This window comes from Sinohyriopsis cumingii, chromosome 9 (assembly GCF_028554795.1).
Source record: "Sinohyriopsis cumingii isolate HCF-2022 chromosome 9, ASM2855479v2, whole genome shotgun sequence".
Taxonomy (NCBI): domain Eukaryota; kingdom Metazoa; phylum Mollusca; class Bivalvia; order Unionida; family Unionidae; genus Sinohyriopsis; species Sinohyriopsis cumingii.
The window spans coordinates 66,469,008-66,486,920 of NC_142969.1; the positions used below are offsets into that span (position 1 = coordinate 66,469,008).

Consider the following 17,913-nt stretch of genomic DNA (forward strand, 5'->3'; position numbering starts at 1 on the left):
GCTGTTAAATGATTTATAAGTCATAGATGGGAACAAGTTTGGAATGTTTCCATTTACAATGATATATGTGATCAGCATCTGACCGTGTCAACTGGAATGTAAAGAAATTTGGCAGGGGGGTGGGGGGCATATTCCAAACCATACGAATTACAGTCACCTTGTTAATGGCAAGGGGTGTGAGTTTTGTCAGTAAATTCCTTTCTGACCGACAGAAATGAGTGGTCGTGGCAGTTTTTGCATCTGCAGTAAGTACAGCCTCATGGATTTGGGTGTTAGTCATCTCTGCTGTCATACTCGGATGTGTTCCAGATAAGATTTTCCTTGCAAAAGGGAATCACAGTTTTTTCTGTTTTGAAGATAACACCACCATGTCTTTCAGATTTAAGTGAAGAAATGAAATCAGATGAGTTAAAATCATTTATGCAGTGCAAACAAAATGGCATGGTCACCAAGAGAAATTCTGCATCGGATGAAATGTAGCAGCTGGAAATGGCCTAAAATGTTAATTGAACTCACTAACAACTAGCAAGTAGTTCTTTTCAAAGTGTTATTTTAATCTTGTCAAGGATGAGAATGGCATATGAACAGATAATAAGTTTATGATTTTCTATAATATTCATACTGGAAATAACAACTATGATGCCAGCACATTATAAAACAGCACCACCACTGACAGGATTTTGAAAGATGAAAAGAACAAGTTGATATGTGTATTGATAATATATCGCATTGTAGGCTCTGTTTCTTGTATCATATTGATACAGTGCATGGGTGTATCATTTCATCCCTAGTTACCATGTGGTTTCCGCTTTTCATAACAGTGGAAAAAATGTCTGAAAATTGCCAAATTGGGGATGTATATGGATTGATTTTGGTTTGAGAAGCTCACAACAATATATTTGAAAACAAAGTAAAATTATAGGGTAATGAAAACGGTCAAACAACTTCTTTTTTTTTTACCATGCCTGGCTTTTTGTTTTACCTCACATGGCTATAAGGCCATGTAAGTTTGTAGTATATCACTGCATTGGTCATATGCCATGCATCAGAGGTTGTGCATTGATCAAACATTAACTCTATTTAAAAACCCACTGGACCAGTCATGAAGTAATTTGATTGAGATAATCTTGTATCTAACTGGCTGAATTTGTTACCCCCGTCTAGGAGCTGTATTTTGTGTCTGATTTTGATTAGATTTTAAATATATGCTTATGTCATCAAGCTATTGGATGGGATTGATAATGAGTAATATCCATATGTAATATTCTGATAATCTTGCACCAAATTGGCTTTCCATGCTGGAAGCCATATTTCTGATCAGATTTTTTTTTATCAAACTTGAAACATTGGCTTACATAATTGAGGTTTTTGGTAAAGAGCAAGATCCATATATATTAATGAATTGATCTTGCATCTGATTCGCTGAGGTTTTTACCATTCTGGAAGTCATATTTGTGATCTGATTTTGATTTAATTTGAATTTGTACTTCTATCATTAGGATCTTGGAGTGTTTCATTAATGAGCAAGATTAGTGCATATTAATGAGATGATGATGCATCTGATTGGCTGAGTTTCTTACCACTTGAAGCCATATTTTGGGTTTATTATCATCAACATCTTCGATGATTTTGATAATAAGAGCTGTGGCCACTAAATAAGCCTTCATCTTTAGAAAGGGTTTTTAGCTCTACTGGTCATAGACCTGGAGAATTTATGTGAAAGTAGTTTGTCCATCTGCAAGCTAGCACAAGTTTGTTATTGCTACTCCTAACTCACTGTACATGATTCTTTTCTCAGCTGTTTGAACACTTATGATCTTATTGATGATAATCATTCTGGCTTTTGCCAGAATCACTCCTGTGAAACTGCACTTGTATCTTTGATTAATAAATGGCTGAAAGCATTAGATCAGGGAGAAATGGTAGGCACTATTATGGTTGATTTTTGTAATGCTTTTGATCTTGTAGACCATGACATATTGCTTGAAAAACTAAAAATCTATCAATGCAGTGAAAACTCCCTAACTGGTTTACTTTTACTTTACTGATAGAATGTAAAAAGTATCTTTAAATGGTCAACTTTCTGAAAGTAAAAATATTAATTGTGGAGTACCACGGGGTTCTATCCTTGGGCCTTGGTTATTCATTCTGTTTATCAACGATTTACCTCTTAAGAGTGGAACTTAAATTTCTTCAAATGACCTCTATGCAGATGATACCACACTGAGGTGGGTAAAACCAAAATGGTACTTGAAAATAACTTACAAGATGCTCTCAACAGACTTCAGATATGGTGGAAGGAAAACAGTAAATACAGAAAAAACAAAAGCCCTGCTTGTTACAACAAAAACAAGCAAGTCTAGATAGCGACATTCTCCAGGTTCTATTTGACAGTGTGAGCATTAATATGACCTCTCATTATAAAATTCTTGGTGTATTCGTAGATAACAATGTTACTTGGTCTATTCACATTAAACATGTTTCATAAAAGGTTATTTCTTATCTTTGGCTACTGAAAAAATCAAAACATACATTCCTCTTCAGTATAGGGTCATATTTTATAAAAGTTATATTCAGCCATATCTGGACTACTGTAATGTAATTTGGGGTAATACCTCTAATTCAAACATAACAATACTTTTAAGAGTCCAACTGAGGGCTTGCCATTTAATTCTAGATCAATGTATAGACAATTTTCAGGATGCAATGAATAATATAAAGGTTTTAACAATACTTGAAAGAATATTTCTTAGAAAGGCCAAATTGATGTATACAATATTCAGAAAAGCCATTCCTGTCAATGCAAGCAAGATCTTTCACCAAAGAGATGCTAATGGTACTCCAAATTTAAGGTCCATAAGAAGTAAAAATTACATTATACCAAGGCTAAAGAAGGAATTGTTTAAAAAAACGTTTTCAATATACTGGTCCACTGGTATGGAGTAAAATTCCCAGTGACATGAGGCAGACCTCTAGCATTTTTTCTTTTCATAATCAGCATCTTAAATGGATGATATCTGTAGAAAATTGAACAGTTCTTGTACAAAAATAACGCCCGCTTTTCTGTAATTTTGCATCATTTTCATAGTTGAATATTTCAATGCAGGATGATATTTTGTTTTATATATGTTTATGTTTTCAATGGTGCATGTGTTTCAGGCTTGATACTTTGAATTTTAAAATTACTTAATAATTTAGTATCGAGCCAGATTCTTCACATCATGTTGTATATACTGTATATATTGTACATAACAGATAGAAGGCCTCAAGGTAGATTAGTTCTGAAACTAATTAACTAATTGAGTTACCTTCTCTAAAAAAAGTCTTTATTATTATCATTATTATTACTTGAATGATTGCCACAGAACCTTATATTCACATTGATCTCATGTCTAGTTAGTTCTAAAACAAAATTGTTGCTTCTTTGGCATCTATTCTTACTGCCACTATGAGCATAATGAACATCTTGTATTGCTATTCCTGAATGGTTGGTCAGATCAACATTGTGTTTTGATTAAAATACTTCTTTGATACCAAAATGGTGGCAATCGTACATCCAATATGGCTGTATTGATGGCCATCTTGAAGATTTTTTCATTATTCCCCATGAAGGGATGGTCATATTGACATGGACTTTTTACCGAGAGACTTCTAATGATGTCTGCTTGATCCTCAACGAAAATTATGTCAGTCTGACATCTGATATATCCACCACATCAGCAAATTTGAAAATCTTATTTTATTGGTTGAACACTGTCAGGGAGACTTGTTTGCAACACAGTTAAAGCCACTGCATATTGTTATTTAAGAACACTCTAAGTCTCCATTATGGTTTAAAATGCCAGATTGTTTCCTTATCCAGTAATGTTATATCTGAATGAGATTGGCATTTTTTTATGCTCCAGTGATGATGCCATAGCACCAAGCTACAGTGAACCTTGTCAGATTTCCTTTTCAAATGTCCATATAGAGAGTTATTTGTTCACATTTCATACGCTGTTTATTTGATTGTAATTACTTTTACAGATCCACAGGCCAGATAATTAGTCGAATTGTAAAGCAAACATGTCAGTAACCAAAGCTGCACGTTAAGTATCAGCTGGGTCAGGTGTACAGGCCTTTAAAACTTGTAATGAAATTAGTCTGGTGTATGTGTCAGCTGTACAGGCCATTAAAACTTTGTAATGGAATTTGTCCATTGTCTGTGTCAGGTGTGCAGGCCTTTAAAAATTTGTAATGAAATTTGTCCATTGTCTGTGTCAGGTGTGCAGGCCTTTAAAACTGTAATGGAATTTGTTCATTGTCTGTGTCAGGTGTGCAGGCCTTTTAAACTTTGTAATGGAATTGGTCAGGTGTCATCAAACAGCCAATACATTTAGAATTTGGTCTCTTAATTTGTCTAAGAGGAATGCAACTTCATCTGCTGCAAACGGGGTGAGATTAGATAGATCCGATAAAAAGTTTGTCCACTTTGTCTGGTAACATGTGCCGTGCATTGAACAACATTTCAAATTAACAGACACTGACAAAATTTGGCAGGGAGCATTGTCACATATAGTCATTTAATGTCTATACAAATAATGCCAATGTGACATCAGATTGGTACTAAAGATAGATGAACTTTTATCCTGAAATGCTGCTTTCCAGAGTTTGACAAAGTTTATTTGCATAAAGACATTTAAGTATTTATATACAGATGATGCTGATGAGCCTTGAAATATGGATGAAGATATAAAAAAATTAGATAAACCTTGAAACAGTTGTTCTCATAACATTCAGTCCTCTTGTTAAAATGTACAAGAAAGAAGATGCACAAGGAAGGAACCATAAGTAGTGGACAATAAATTTGAGAATTTTTCAAACCTTTTTTTAAAGAACTCATTGTAGTTTCATTTCTGAGTGAAGATCATGATGTTTTGATTAATATTCGTTCTGTTGTTAATATTAATTACATGTTTACAGGGGTGTACAAACTGTTTCGGCTGTCATGAATCCTTTACAGGCTGTGCTAGAGTGTATGTAGTTAAATACTTGGATAGCATTCTGTCCATCCCATTAAACTACTGTACTGCTGATATTTTTTTGTTTCTTCACCCCATTGCAGTATAGCAGAGTTAATCTCCCTTAATGCTTGCTCTTCACTGAAGTGCTGCATTGGAGGGTAAGTGCCTGTAAACTCGCCACTATATGTTGTGCACCTCTACTGCAGAGGGTATGTTGGGAGATATAGATAATCTGATAGCTAGTACCTGAAAACTACTAAAGGAAACACTAAAACATTAGTAGTTTAGAATTGGGTACCAAAGAAAGAATTCTCTTTTTGTCAGTTATATAATTGGCCAATAATAAATTATATCAGCAGTCTGTTTTTTGTTTTTTTCAATACACGTCTTAAGATACAGCTGATTTTATTTTATTCATGACTTCTGTTTGCCTTCATTTCAGATGTAACAAATTCAAGTGCATTGCAAATGAAGTTTACATAATGTAATGTACTAATTTTACATCATGATTTGTAAATGGTACAAAACACACATAAATGCACTTCGTATTAAGAAACTAAATACAATACCAAAACTCACACATTGCAAGTACTAAACACTATATACTGTATATGCACAAATTACTTAACAGTATTAAAGCTCACACTTCACACATTTTCAGATGATGTCACTGAATAAATGTCTCAAGTCTCTTGGTACAGATGTTTGTTTTGTAAATAATCCAAAAAAAATTCCATAATTATCCAAGTCATGCTTCTCAAAGCCACAAATAATTAGGTCTGATCTTGCAGACATTTTCTTGAAGTGGATAGAACTTGAATTTATCACTCGTAATACCATGCTCATTGGAACAATCTAAAATAATGCAGTGATGATGCAACTTGATGGCGAGTGGACAGAGGTCATTCGATGAATTTAAGTGCCCACATTTTTAAAAATACACAATCATGGAAATGGATACCCATGAAAATGTTGAAACCAGTGTGTTTACATTTCAGCTTTTGAAATGGAGGCTGGTAGCCATTTTGTTTTACCCAGTAATGTATTGAGTTTGTCATGTGACACATCAAGTGACTTAATTGCATCCTGCTTGTGAGTAAGTGAACAAAAAGAATATTTTTCAAAAGTAATGGATTTAATATCTTGATGATAGATATATTGTATTCCATGATATCTGTTTATGAGCCAGTAATGTATGTTATCATTTTTATTCAATGCAGGTGCCTGGACAGCTGGAGTTCAGAATTCCCAGCAGTACCTGGGTGTGGACCTTGGTGGGGACTACATCGTAACTCGTGTAGCTACACAGGGGAGACAGGGCAGTGATGAGTATGTTACAGAGTTCACTCTGGAATACTCGGATGATAGCAAAACATGGAGAACCTTAACTAATGAGTTTGGCTTAACAGAGGTGAGGGCTCATTTCTTTGACAACAGCCTGTTTGATAAAATTGTTAAATGCATTAAAAAAGTTGTAAGCAAAATGAGACCGTGTAATTTTTTATCATATGTCAGCTATTATTTTGAAAAAAAGTGATTTTTCTTAGGATAGTATTTTAGTTATGTATGAATTCTTTCATGATACAGTTTTATTGTAAGTGGATGTTCCATAGTGTATTTTTCAAGATAAACATATCCTTGATTGGAAGCCTATCCCTGATTGGAAGCCTATCCCAAACTTTTACCAAAGTATTTAAGATTTTGTTACAACTATGTAGGTATATTTCAGAATAATGGGATATACACTGACATTTGACAGAGCTGAGCAGATTATAACTATAGCAGCATACAAAAATAAGAATTCACCAACCATGAAATCTACATTTTTGTCTAAAATGAGTTTTATGACAAATGGTAAGTGAAAAATTGGAAGGAAAACAATTAAAAGGAATAAGACAAACTCCTGACGTTTTTGTCCTCACTTGCATTTGTTAGTCCCTTTGAAGATAAATTTACATTTACCATTTTCATTTTGGTGAAATTGTATAATTTTTAAATTTATTACACTGTCATAAATGCTTAACTGTGGTTTGACAATATACTTTCTAGACTGGTTCATTAGTTCTGAAGGTAAAATGTTGCCTTTCCACTGAAAATAAAAGATGCTTATCCTTTAAAGAAAGCTTTACTTTAGAACAAATTAGTTGTGTAAAGGAGGAGCAAATTACATATAAAAAAACCAACCTTTTTTCCAGATATTTTTTGGTAATGACGATGGAAACAAAATCAAGGTCAACTCACTCAAGTACCCCATCATCACCCGCTATCTTCAGTTTCGGCCGCAGCGCTGGAATCAGTTCATTTCTATGCGAGTAGAAGTGTATGGTTGTGGCTATGGTAAGTTTGAGTTTTTTGGTTAAATTTTAGATAGTCCACGGCAGCATGAAAATGTTTTTAGTGAGTTTCAATACTGGTTGGTTTTATGGCATTTTTAAGCATTCTTGACTATCACGGTGAGGAAATGGGAGCGAAGTGCCTTTCCTTATGGAGACATTGGGGCAGCCAGGCCAGGTATTAAACTTGCAACCCTTGGATTACAGATTTGACATTCGTCGACCAACTGTACCAATGAGGCCTCCTTTTTAAGTGAGAAAATTTTCAAAATCTGACATTTCAGTACCATTGCTTAACATTCTGATGACTGGCTATATGTTTTGTAGCATGCATAATACTGTAGAATTTGCACATTTAAAAACAAAATGCTCGTGATTGTTTAATTTATCAACAACAGAATATATTGAAAGATCTGTATCTTTACAATTTCGTTAGTGACTAAGATTCCAGTCCAGGAATTCTATCCTGTGTTTAAGATCCCAACTTGAAAGACTTCTAATGATGAACAGTTGTGATTTCAAATAAAAAATGGACAGGACTCGAAATTGGGTCCAGTAGGCATAAAAAAAAGCCAAGTCCAATTTTTACCTTTTGCACACGTTTGAGTGAAATAGCCAGTATAAAACATCTTTAATACCACTTGGCATCTTGCTCAGTGAAAATTTCTTGGAAGATATATTTGCACATATTCAGAAGCAACCCCAAAAATGCCTTTCCTACTCCCATTCCAGGTGAAAATGAAAAGACTATCCAAGGATTGATGAGGTTAGAAAAGCAGAACCATACAATCTTTTTGTATTGGGCCAGAATCCTGGTTTTCAGTGGTAGAAATGTTAAGCAGGAATTATAGACTTGCGGGCTGTATTTTTAGGATGTGTATTGCAGCCTCTACCTGTAATTAAATAAAGTTGAATCTCTGGCCTGCGTAATATGCTGTCATTTGTTTCTTTGCACATATGTTTAAGTCAAGATATTAAGAAATATTTACAGACTTCTCTTTTAAATTAGTCTACTAAGTATTTGGTTGGGTTAATGCAACAATTAACAAAACATGTTACAATATTGTTGACTGTCATGAATGATATTGTAAAAGTAGGCTTCAAGCTGATTGCCAACCACTAATGGAGAACACTACATCTATGAAAGTGTGCCATTTTACCCTCCACTGAAATTGTTGAAATAAGTTTAACATTCACATTGTTATTCATTTGTTTCCACATATTAAAACTTATGCACTTCATGGAAACAAAGCAGATAAAAAAAGTCTTATATAAATATGCATCCCTCTCTTTCAGGAATCAATGCCGCCAAGTTCACTAATCAAGGTTATATCACCTACTTGCTTGGAGATACAAGCCGCTCTGAAGCAGACCTGATAACTCTTCGCTTCCGTACTATGTCACAGGAGGGGGTTATATTTTATGCTGATGGAAACCAGGGAGATTATGTTTCCATGGAACTCCGACAAGGATACCTTTACTTCGGAATTGATCTTGGTAATACTTTTGGAATTTTCTTTTAATGGAACAGTTTTCATGATTGATATTTAATCTTCTTTTCTGTTGAATATGCATTATTTCTAGCTGATGAATGCTTGCTGTGTCACTCAGTCACTCAGTCGTCAAAGTGATCCAAAACATTAAATATTTTATCATAAAGGTAATGCAGAGGGTAATCTGTTGTTTGAACTAAAACAGTTGGAGGCTGTTATGCTAGGAGGATGGAGGGTGTTGCATTTTTTAACACTTGTGCATGAGTTGCTTGTTTTTTATTTCATCAGGTTCTACACAAATGAGTCGTGGAGATACACTAGTCGTGGGTGGAAGTATGCTGGATGATGGTCAGTGGCATGATGTCATTGTGCGGCGGAACCGTTCAGATGTCCTGTTGGTCGTGGACAGACTTGAAAACCGCTTTATGACCAATGGGCTCTTTTTCAGGCTGGATCTGGATAAAAAGGTAGCAACCCACACATGTGCACACTCATCCTATTTTAAAAAGTTATTTAGAAAGAAAGAGTCATTTGAGTTGGGACTTGTTATATAAGTGGCTAAAAACAATCAGACCTGTGTCACTAGTGGTCACCCTGTAATACAATACCTGCTATTAATTCATTGCTGTATCTTGGCCTTGGCATAATGAGAACAGGTATGAGGGAATGGATTGGGTTGATAACTGTCCCTTTTCACTTTTATTCTTCAGTCAATACAGAACTTGGAGACTCCCACCACTTAGTGGTGTGTCAGTTGTGTATATTTTTTCTGACTGCCATCATGGACATCATGGCATTGCACCATAGATTGGCTGGCCAGGTTTGCCCTAATTCTCCTCGGTCCATATAGTCAACAAATGGGAAGGTGAATGACCAGTCCTTTCTAGGTAATCACAACTCTCTTTCTCCAAAATGTTCAATTTTTGTTTTTGGTTTGTGATCAAATTGTTTTTTTTTTTTTTTTTTCTTGTATATACTGTTTAACAAGGTTAATGAATCTGATGAATGCATATTAATTCTTGATGAATACAACACTATCATCATCACAAAGGCAGATTACTGTGACCTGTATTTGTATTCATGCTCAGAATCCTCAAACTAGATGTTTGTATGCCCCTGTATGTACCACACCATTACAAAAGGTCATTGACCTTCGTCGTAGAAGTAGGTCAAGGACACATTTCACACTTCAGAGTTTGGTTAGGTTTTAATGTTTACCCTTGCATTAATCATTAAAGTAGAAGATTAGATGCATCTCTCCTAGTACTTCACCCATGCCAAGAAAAGTCACTGTGACTTATGAAATATAAATACCATGCTCTCTATAATCACGAAAGTTGAGGATGCATATTAGTTACCTCTGCTTTTTCGTTTCAATTGTGGGCCATTTTACTTTACAGACTTGGGTAAATTTTGTTTCATGTTCCTTTCTCAGACAGTGTTCCTTCAAGAAGGTTGAAAATTGATGATGAAATGCACCACTGTTACTACCATGCCCTTTAAATAAAGGAGGCTCATTATGACCAATATTTCATCTGTTTCTAGCTTTGGTCAAGTTTTTGCATTGAGCTCATCATGATTATTTGGCATGATACATGTATGCAGTCCTACCTTATGCAACTAGGTTAATATATGCATTGTGGCAATTTCTCCATACATTTTGCAACATGAGATCACCGTAACCTTATATATTAATGACACCTGTGATATTCTCTGTTAAAAGTTGATATGTTGAGTAAAGTTCATGCCATAGCTCATTTGGTAGAGTGTCAGACTCCTAATCCAAGGGTTGCAGGTTCGATACCAGCCCAGGCCAACAGCTTTGTTGTCCTTGGGGAAACCACTTGGCTTCCAGCATAAAACTTGATAATCAGATTGGTTGATTGATTTGGATTTTATGGTACATCATTACTGTAAAGTTGTATCGCACCACAAAGAAGTTATTTTAAGTGATTTATGTATGACAAGTGATTCTTGATTGAGTTTTTAAAAAACTAACTCAGTGATATGTTGAAGATTCCCCCAAAATGGGTAATGTAAATGGATACATCTCTGTTATGTATCTTTACAACCAAAGTAGATAACTATGACCTTCATTCAATGCTTTACTAACGTGAGTTGAATTTTCATTTGCATCCAAGCTTGCATAGCAGGCCATTGCTGACCAATGGATATGGAAGCAGAAATAATTGTGTATTTTCTCCATGCAGTGAATTAGTGGATTTTTGTATAGAAGTAATGATAATTCATTGGAGTGAGTTTTAAAAAATACTTTTTCTCTGCAGTTTGACAATAACATTATTATTTTAAAAAATCCCAGATCTGCCATTTTGTCACTTGCTTGGTTTAGTAGTAAGTATTGCCACATGTTATACAAGAGTACTAAGTTCCCACAACACGGGTTTTTTACTTTGATTTTAGAAAGGAAATTGAGAAATACTCTACTTCAGTTGGTTGTACCTATTGCTAGCAAATACATTTGATCCTAAAATAGAAAGCCAACTTGCTTCTTCCAAATGAATAATGGATATATTTTGTGCATCAGGATCCTTTGCTATTTGTGAAAATAACAATTTTTTATACACTTCATGAATTATGTTATTCACTTGATACAATGATTCTCAGTTTATTCGGTGGTAAACGTCCATATTAATGACTGTATATTGGCATTATGTTATTCACTTGGTACAATCATTCTCATATTAATGACTATATATTGGCATGTTATTGTAAATGTACATGTTATGCCGAATGCTTTTTATGTTTGGCTGATCAAAGTTGTTATTGATGCACTCAACATGTTTGTACTGGTGGCTGTCATTCCAAGGCTATTCAAAGCCTGTGACTTTTAAGCAGCAAAGTCTGACTTCCAGGGGTGGATAGTGATAAAAAAACGAAGGACACTAATCTCTGGTTTCGTCAACTCATTATGGTACATTTATTTTTATCCAATATAAAATGAATGTTCTTTTTTATTGTTATGTGTTTTATGCCCAGTCACATTAGATAAGCATGTGGGTGGGTAAAAGGTAGGTATTTAGGTAGGTGGTATTGCTGTATGTTAACATAATACTGGCTATATAGTGCTGATTACAAGTTAAATTTTTAATTTGGAGAAGATTAAAAGTTCAAATGTAAAGATAAAAGATTGCAAAATTAATAATTAGTTAAAAAAGAGACCAAAATGTCTTGGTCTTAATTTATTTTCTGTGTAACAATGGCTACAATGGTTATTGGATTTCTGAAAAGTAGAGATGAGCTCAACTTCGCTAGCCAAGGTTCTGATATGTTGACACTGTCTCCACTTTGGCTGATCCATTAGATATTTCAGTGCTTTGGGTCTGTGGATTTCATTGGATGTGGTGACAAACCACTGCATCCAGTTAAAATCAGGTTGTGCAGATTTGAACACTGTTCCTATCTGATCGAGAGAAAGGGAGCACAGAACTTTGAATGGACTCCTAAATGAGCAATATTCCACTGCCTGTCTGTCTTTGTACAAATATATCCTTTCCCTCATATACATCTGTGATGTCTTCTCCATTGTATTTAGTCATATTTTTAATATTAAACTTACAAAGTATCCCTTGAGGTCTGTTGCCCCTATCATTTTCGGCTGATATACAAAGCACTACTGTTACATGCTGTTGGTTAGTTGGCATTACATACTAAGGGAGGCAACTATGAGATCCAATAGATGTCACTAGGACGAAGCACTCAGATATCTGATTGATCCCCCAAGGTGTAGATAGTTCAAAAAGTTCAAAACACTAAAAGCTATATTTTAATTTGGCACATGATTTGTTCATATCCGCAAGCAGTTTTAATGATAGATGAGTTTAAAATTTTGCATCTGTGGTCTGAATGTTGCCACAAAGTCGCTGATACATGTCTACTGATTCACTGTTGCAAAAAGTTTCTTTTTTAAAACTATTATAACAATCATACAGAACAACAATATTATGCTGTATATTAAATAACAAAGATGAACTCAGATTATGGAGATGGACAGAGGACAAGTTTATATGGCAGTTAGATTTGTCTAACCTGTTCTGACAATCTACCACTTTTCACATAGTAAGATCGTTATAAATGTTGTTACTGTTAGTCTGAATTTTATCATGATACAGTGTGACCCCGCTATAACACGGTAGTTGGGAGCCATAAAACCCGACCTCGTTATATATCAAACCATGTTACATGCAACAAAGTCAGTTAGCTTAAGAAAATGTACCCCTCAAAAAAATTGTGTGTGGGGGGGGTGTGTGTGGGTAATAAATGCAGGCAGTAAAATAACGTGCTTCATCGGCACAGTTACCAACTTAAATTGATGCATATTAAATGAGAAATACACCTGTAGTGAAAACAGAGAAGACATAATATAATAGTTTACTTTATTTAGAGAACCATGAATTGGTACATATACGTGAATCCTGTTTATATATAAATGTTTAATGTATGCATGAACAGAGTATCAACACCATGTACTCACCTACGAACCTCATCATATACATTGAATCCACAATACAAGTGATTCCATCGAAAATATGCACACACACACAGCTTTTGAACTATTCATTCATTTTGTAACAGGTCATATTGGTCTGAATTCTGTGGAAAATCATAGCACAATCACGTAACGAATGACGAAACACATTTACTTTCAAGTACATTCCAAGTCGGTAAAAGTTAGTTTGCGTTTTAAGCCGCGGTTGGTAGCGTTTGTATGCATAAACTTTTTCCCTACAAAAAGGAAATTTTCACAGCACAGTTAACGTGTTCCAGTCACGTTGGAAAATGCAAAAGTCCATCAGATTCCATCACTTTTATTTAAGTTTGGTACTGACTTCCTTTGAAGAAAAGTTCTTTGCTGTCATTGAAAGATTGTAGTCGGCTTTCTTTGATGAAGGCTGCATGTGCTATTGAAGTCACTGCTAAAGGACAGCTTTGGAGAACCAAATGAATGCCCATTTCTTATTGTGGCGGCAACATCAAATAATTGTATTGCATGATTGAGACGTATTTTTCCATTTGCTGAGTATGTTTTCTTAACAGTCGGTGCTTCAAAGGTAATCTGTTTCATTTGAAATTTCAGCAAACTATTTTATCTGGGTACATTTTTAAAAAGGAATTGGCCGTCATTTAGACTATTCTAGTTGCTGTCCCTGCACATGTTACATTGAATGAAGTCAGTTTATCTGTTTTCCTGTAATGTTAATTTAAAAAGCTCTGGGTTTGGCCCCCACCCACCCAATTTTGATTTTAGGGTCCCTGACTCCCCATTCTAAATTTATATTGAAATTGATACTCAGATGATCTTATGATACCCAGATGACAAAAGTCATAGAATTTCAACATATGATACCCTTACTATTCAAACAAATTAAACTTACGATACCCAGATAACTAAAGTCATAATAATTCAACATATGATACTCGGATTACTAAAGTCATAGTAATTAAACATGTTACCCTAATTACAAAAGTCATAGCATTTCAACATATGATACACTGATTACTGTTCACAGTAATTAAACATATACCCAGAAACCTAAAGTAATAGTATTTCACCATATGATACCCTGATTACTGTTCACAGTAATTAAACATATGATACCCTGATTACTTTTCACAGAAATGAAAGATATGATACCCTGAGTACTAAAGTCATGGTAATTAAACAGTTGATATTCTGATTACTAAAGTCACAGTAATGTGAGTCTGATTGCTAGTCACAGTAATTGATGATATGCTGCTTTGATTACTAGTCACAGCAATACAACATATGATACCCTGATTACTAATGTCAGAGTAATACAACATATGATACCCTGATTACTAATGTCAGAGTAATACAACATATGATACCCTGATTACTAATGTCAGAGTAATACAACATATGATACCCTGATTACTAATGTCAGAGTAATACAACATATGATACCCTGATTACTAATGTCAGAGTAATACAACACATGATACTCTGATTACTAATGTCAAAGTAATACAACACGTGATAGCCTGATTACTAATGTCAAAGTAATAGAACATATGATACCCTGATTACTAATGTCAGAGTAATATAACACATGATACCCTGATTACTAATGTCACAGTAATATGACATATGATACCCTGATTAGTAAGGTCACAGTCATATGACATATGATACCCTGATTACTAATGTCACAGTAATATGACATATGATACCCTGATTACTAAGGTCACAGTAATGACATTTGATACCCCGATTACTAAGGTCACAGTAATATGACATTTGATATCCTGATTACAAAGGTCACAGTAATACAACATATGATACAATGATTACTAAGGTCACACTAATATAACATTTGATACCCTCATTAGTAAGGTCACAGTAATACAACATTTGATACCCTGGTTACTAAATTCACAGTAATTGAACATTTGATACCCTGATTACTAAGGTCAAAGTAATACAACATATGATACCCTGATTACTAAGGTCACAGTAATACAAAATTTGATATCCCGATTACTAAGGTCACATTAATACAACATTTGATACTCCGATTACTAAAGTCACAGCAATACAACATATGATACCCCGATTACTAAGGTCACAGTAATACAATATATGACACCCTGATTACTAAGGTCACAGTAATACAACATATGATACCCTGGTTACTAAGGTCACAGTAATACAACATTTTTTACCCCGATTACTAAGGTCACAGTAATACAACATTTGATACCCCTATTACCAAGGACACAGTAATACAATATTTGATACCACGATTACTAACTAAGGTCACAATAATACAACATTTGATACCCTGATTACTAAGGTCACAGTAATACAACATTTGATACCCTGATTACTAAGGTCACAGTAATACAACATTTGATACCCTGATTACTAAGCTCACAGTAATGCAACATATGACACCTTGATTACTTAGATCACATTAATAACTAAGGTCACAGTAATACAACATATGATATCCTGATTACTAAGGTCACAGTAATGCAACATATGATACCCTGATTATTAAGGTCACAGTACTGCAACATATGATATCCTGATTACCAAAGTCACAGTAATGCAACATATGATACCCTGATTACCAAGGTTACAGTAATATATAACATGATATGCTGATTACCAAGGTCACAGTAAAATATAACATTTGATACCCTGATTACTAAGGTCACAGTAATACAACTTATGATACCCTGATTACTAAGGTCACAGTAATACAACATATGATACCCTGATTACTAAGGTCACAGTAATATATAACATGATACCCTGATTACCAAGGTCACAGTAAAATATAACATATGATACCCTGATTACTAAGGTCACAGTAATACAGCATATGATACCCTGATTACTAAGGTCACAGTAATACAACATATGATACCCTGATTACTAAGGTCACAGTAATACAACATATGATACCCTGATCACTAAGGTCACAGTAATACAACATATGATACCCTGATTACTAAGGTCACAGTAATACAACACATGATACCCTGATACTAAGGTCACAGTAATATAATATATGATACCCTGATTACTAAAGTCAAAGTAATTAAACAATAGCCAGAATACTACATTCACAGTAATTGAACATTTAATACTCAGATTAATAGTCCCAGTAATACAACATATGATACTCTGCTTACTGTTACATATTGTTTCTTTTTTCCTTTCAGATATATCTTGGTGGTGTGGACACATTCAATAAAAATGGCCTCACAACACGTTACAACTTTGATGGTTGCATAGACTTTGTACGTTTCAATGGAATTAACATGATCAGGGATGCTAGAGCTCAGCAGGGGGCAGGCAGGTTCCAAATTGTTGGGCCTGTAGACTTCATGTGCCGGGTATGTACAGTAGAATATTCCTATTCATGAAGTCATGTTTTAGGGTTATTAAATTGTAATAGTTCACTTAATCAAAAAACGCCCACTACTAAATGTTTGTGAATTTTTGATTGACCATCTTAAAGTTAGTCATTATCAGGAAAAATGTTGACAAGTTAAATTTTCTTGCAAAATGTGGCACTCATATCCTTTTCCTCTGCTTGGAAGTTTATAACCTACTCTGTTGATCAACTTTTGAGGAAATCACTCTCAAAGTCAGTCACATTCCAGGCAAGTGAAATATTCTGGCAGACAGCCTGTCCAGGCAGAAATGGGCAGTCCTTATGGAATGTTTTCTGCACCAGTCCATATCAAAGTATTTTTATCATTGGGGAGCCTTGGTAGATTTATTTGTAACAAGCTTCCATTGTGTGTCCAATCAGAGTGCATGGGAGGTGGATGTTATTAAGGTGAGATGGGATGGAATGCACACCTAAACTTTCTAACATGTCAGAATAATCCCTCAGGTTCTTCACAACTTCTAAGCTCATCCTAATATAATAGCTACCCTGTGGCCCCTATTGATTCAGTGATCTCCTTTACTTGCTGGTCAGCTACCCTACATCTTTTGATGATCTGTTACAGATGAATCATAGAGTGTATATACTCCACATATTAATCATACAGGGAATTGTCACTGAGGAGGGATCTGCTGTCACAGCACATGGGGGTCCCTCTTTCACAACAATCCTCCCATTCTCCACCTTCATGCATGGATCATATCAAATGACGTGTCTGCCATGATCAGTTAATGAGCAGAATTGCCAAATGCATGTCTCAGGCTAGAAAGCAATCACCTTTCAAGGTGTATGATGCCAAAGGGAGAATTGTAATTAATGTAGTTGGAAATGAATCGATCCTGTTAGTCCTTTAACAGCAGTTGAAAAGTTTTTCTCATCATTAGGGCTACAGAGAAGCCCTTTCATTAGGGCTACAGAGAAGCCCTTTCCATTACTCTTAAGTTTTCAGTGGGCTCCAGTGTAGTGTTGGAACCACATCTTTAATACCTTATCAGGTACTTTTAGCTTCAGTGATCGGTCTTGCTCTTTGTTGCTGAGGTGGAACCATTCTTTTGGTCAATATTTAAACCTCCATATGAACCTTCGAGTCGAGCTTCCTTCAAGAACCTTACCCTTAAAAAAAAGAATGTACCTTTTCTCC

General features: G+C 34.9%; 1 protein-coding gene across 1 annotated transcript in view; it reads left to right on the forward strand.

Annotated features, from left to right (window-relative positions):
* LOC149791943 (neurexin-4-like) overlaps positions 1-17,913 on the forward strand; it is a 68,810-nt gene that overhangs the window by 13,768 nt on the left and 37,129 nt on the right. The window contains exons 3-7 of the mRNA XM_089969500.1: positions 6,224-6,414; positions 7,199-7,340; positions 8,633-8,833; positions 9,118-9,296; positions 16,540-16,713. Of these exons, the coding sequence (XP_089825626.1) occupies positions 6,224-6,414; positions 7,199-7,340; positions 8,633-8,833; positions 9,118-9,296; positions 16,540-16,713 (887 nt within the window). The remainder of the gene's footprint in view (positions 1-6,223; positions 6,415-7,198; positions 7,341-8,632; positions 8,834-9,117; positions 9,297-16,539; positions 16,714-17,913) is intronic.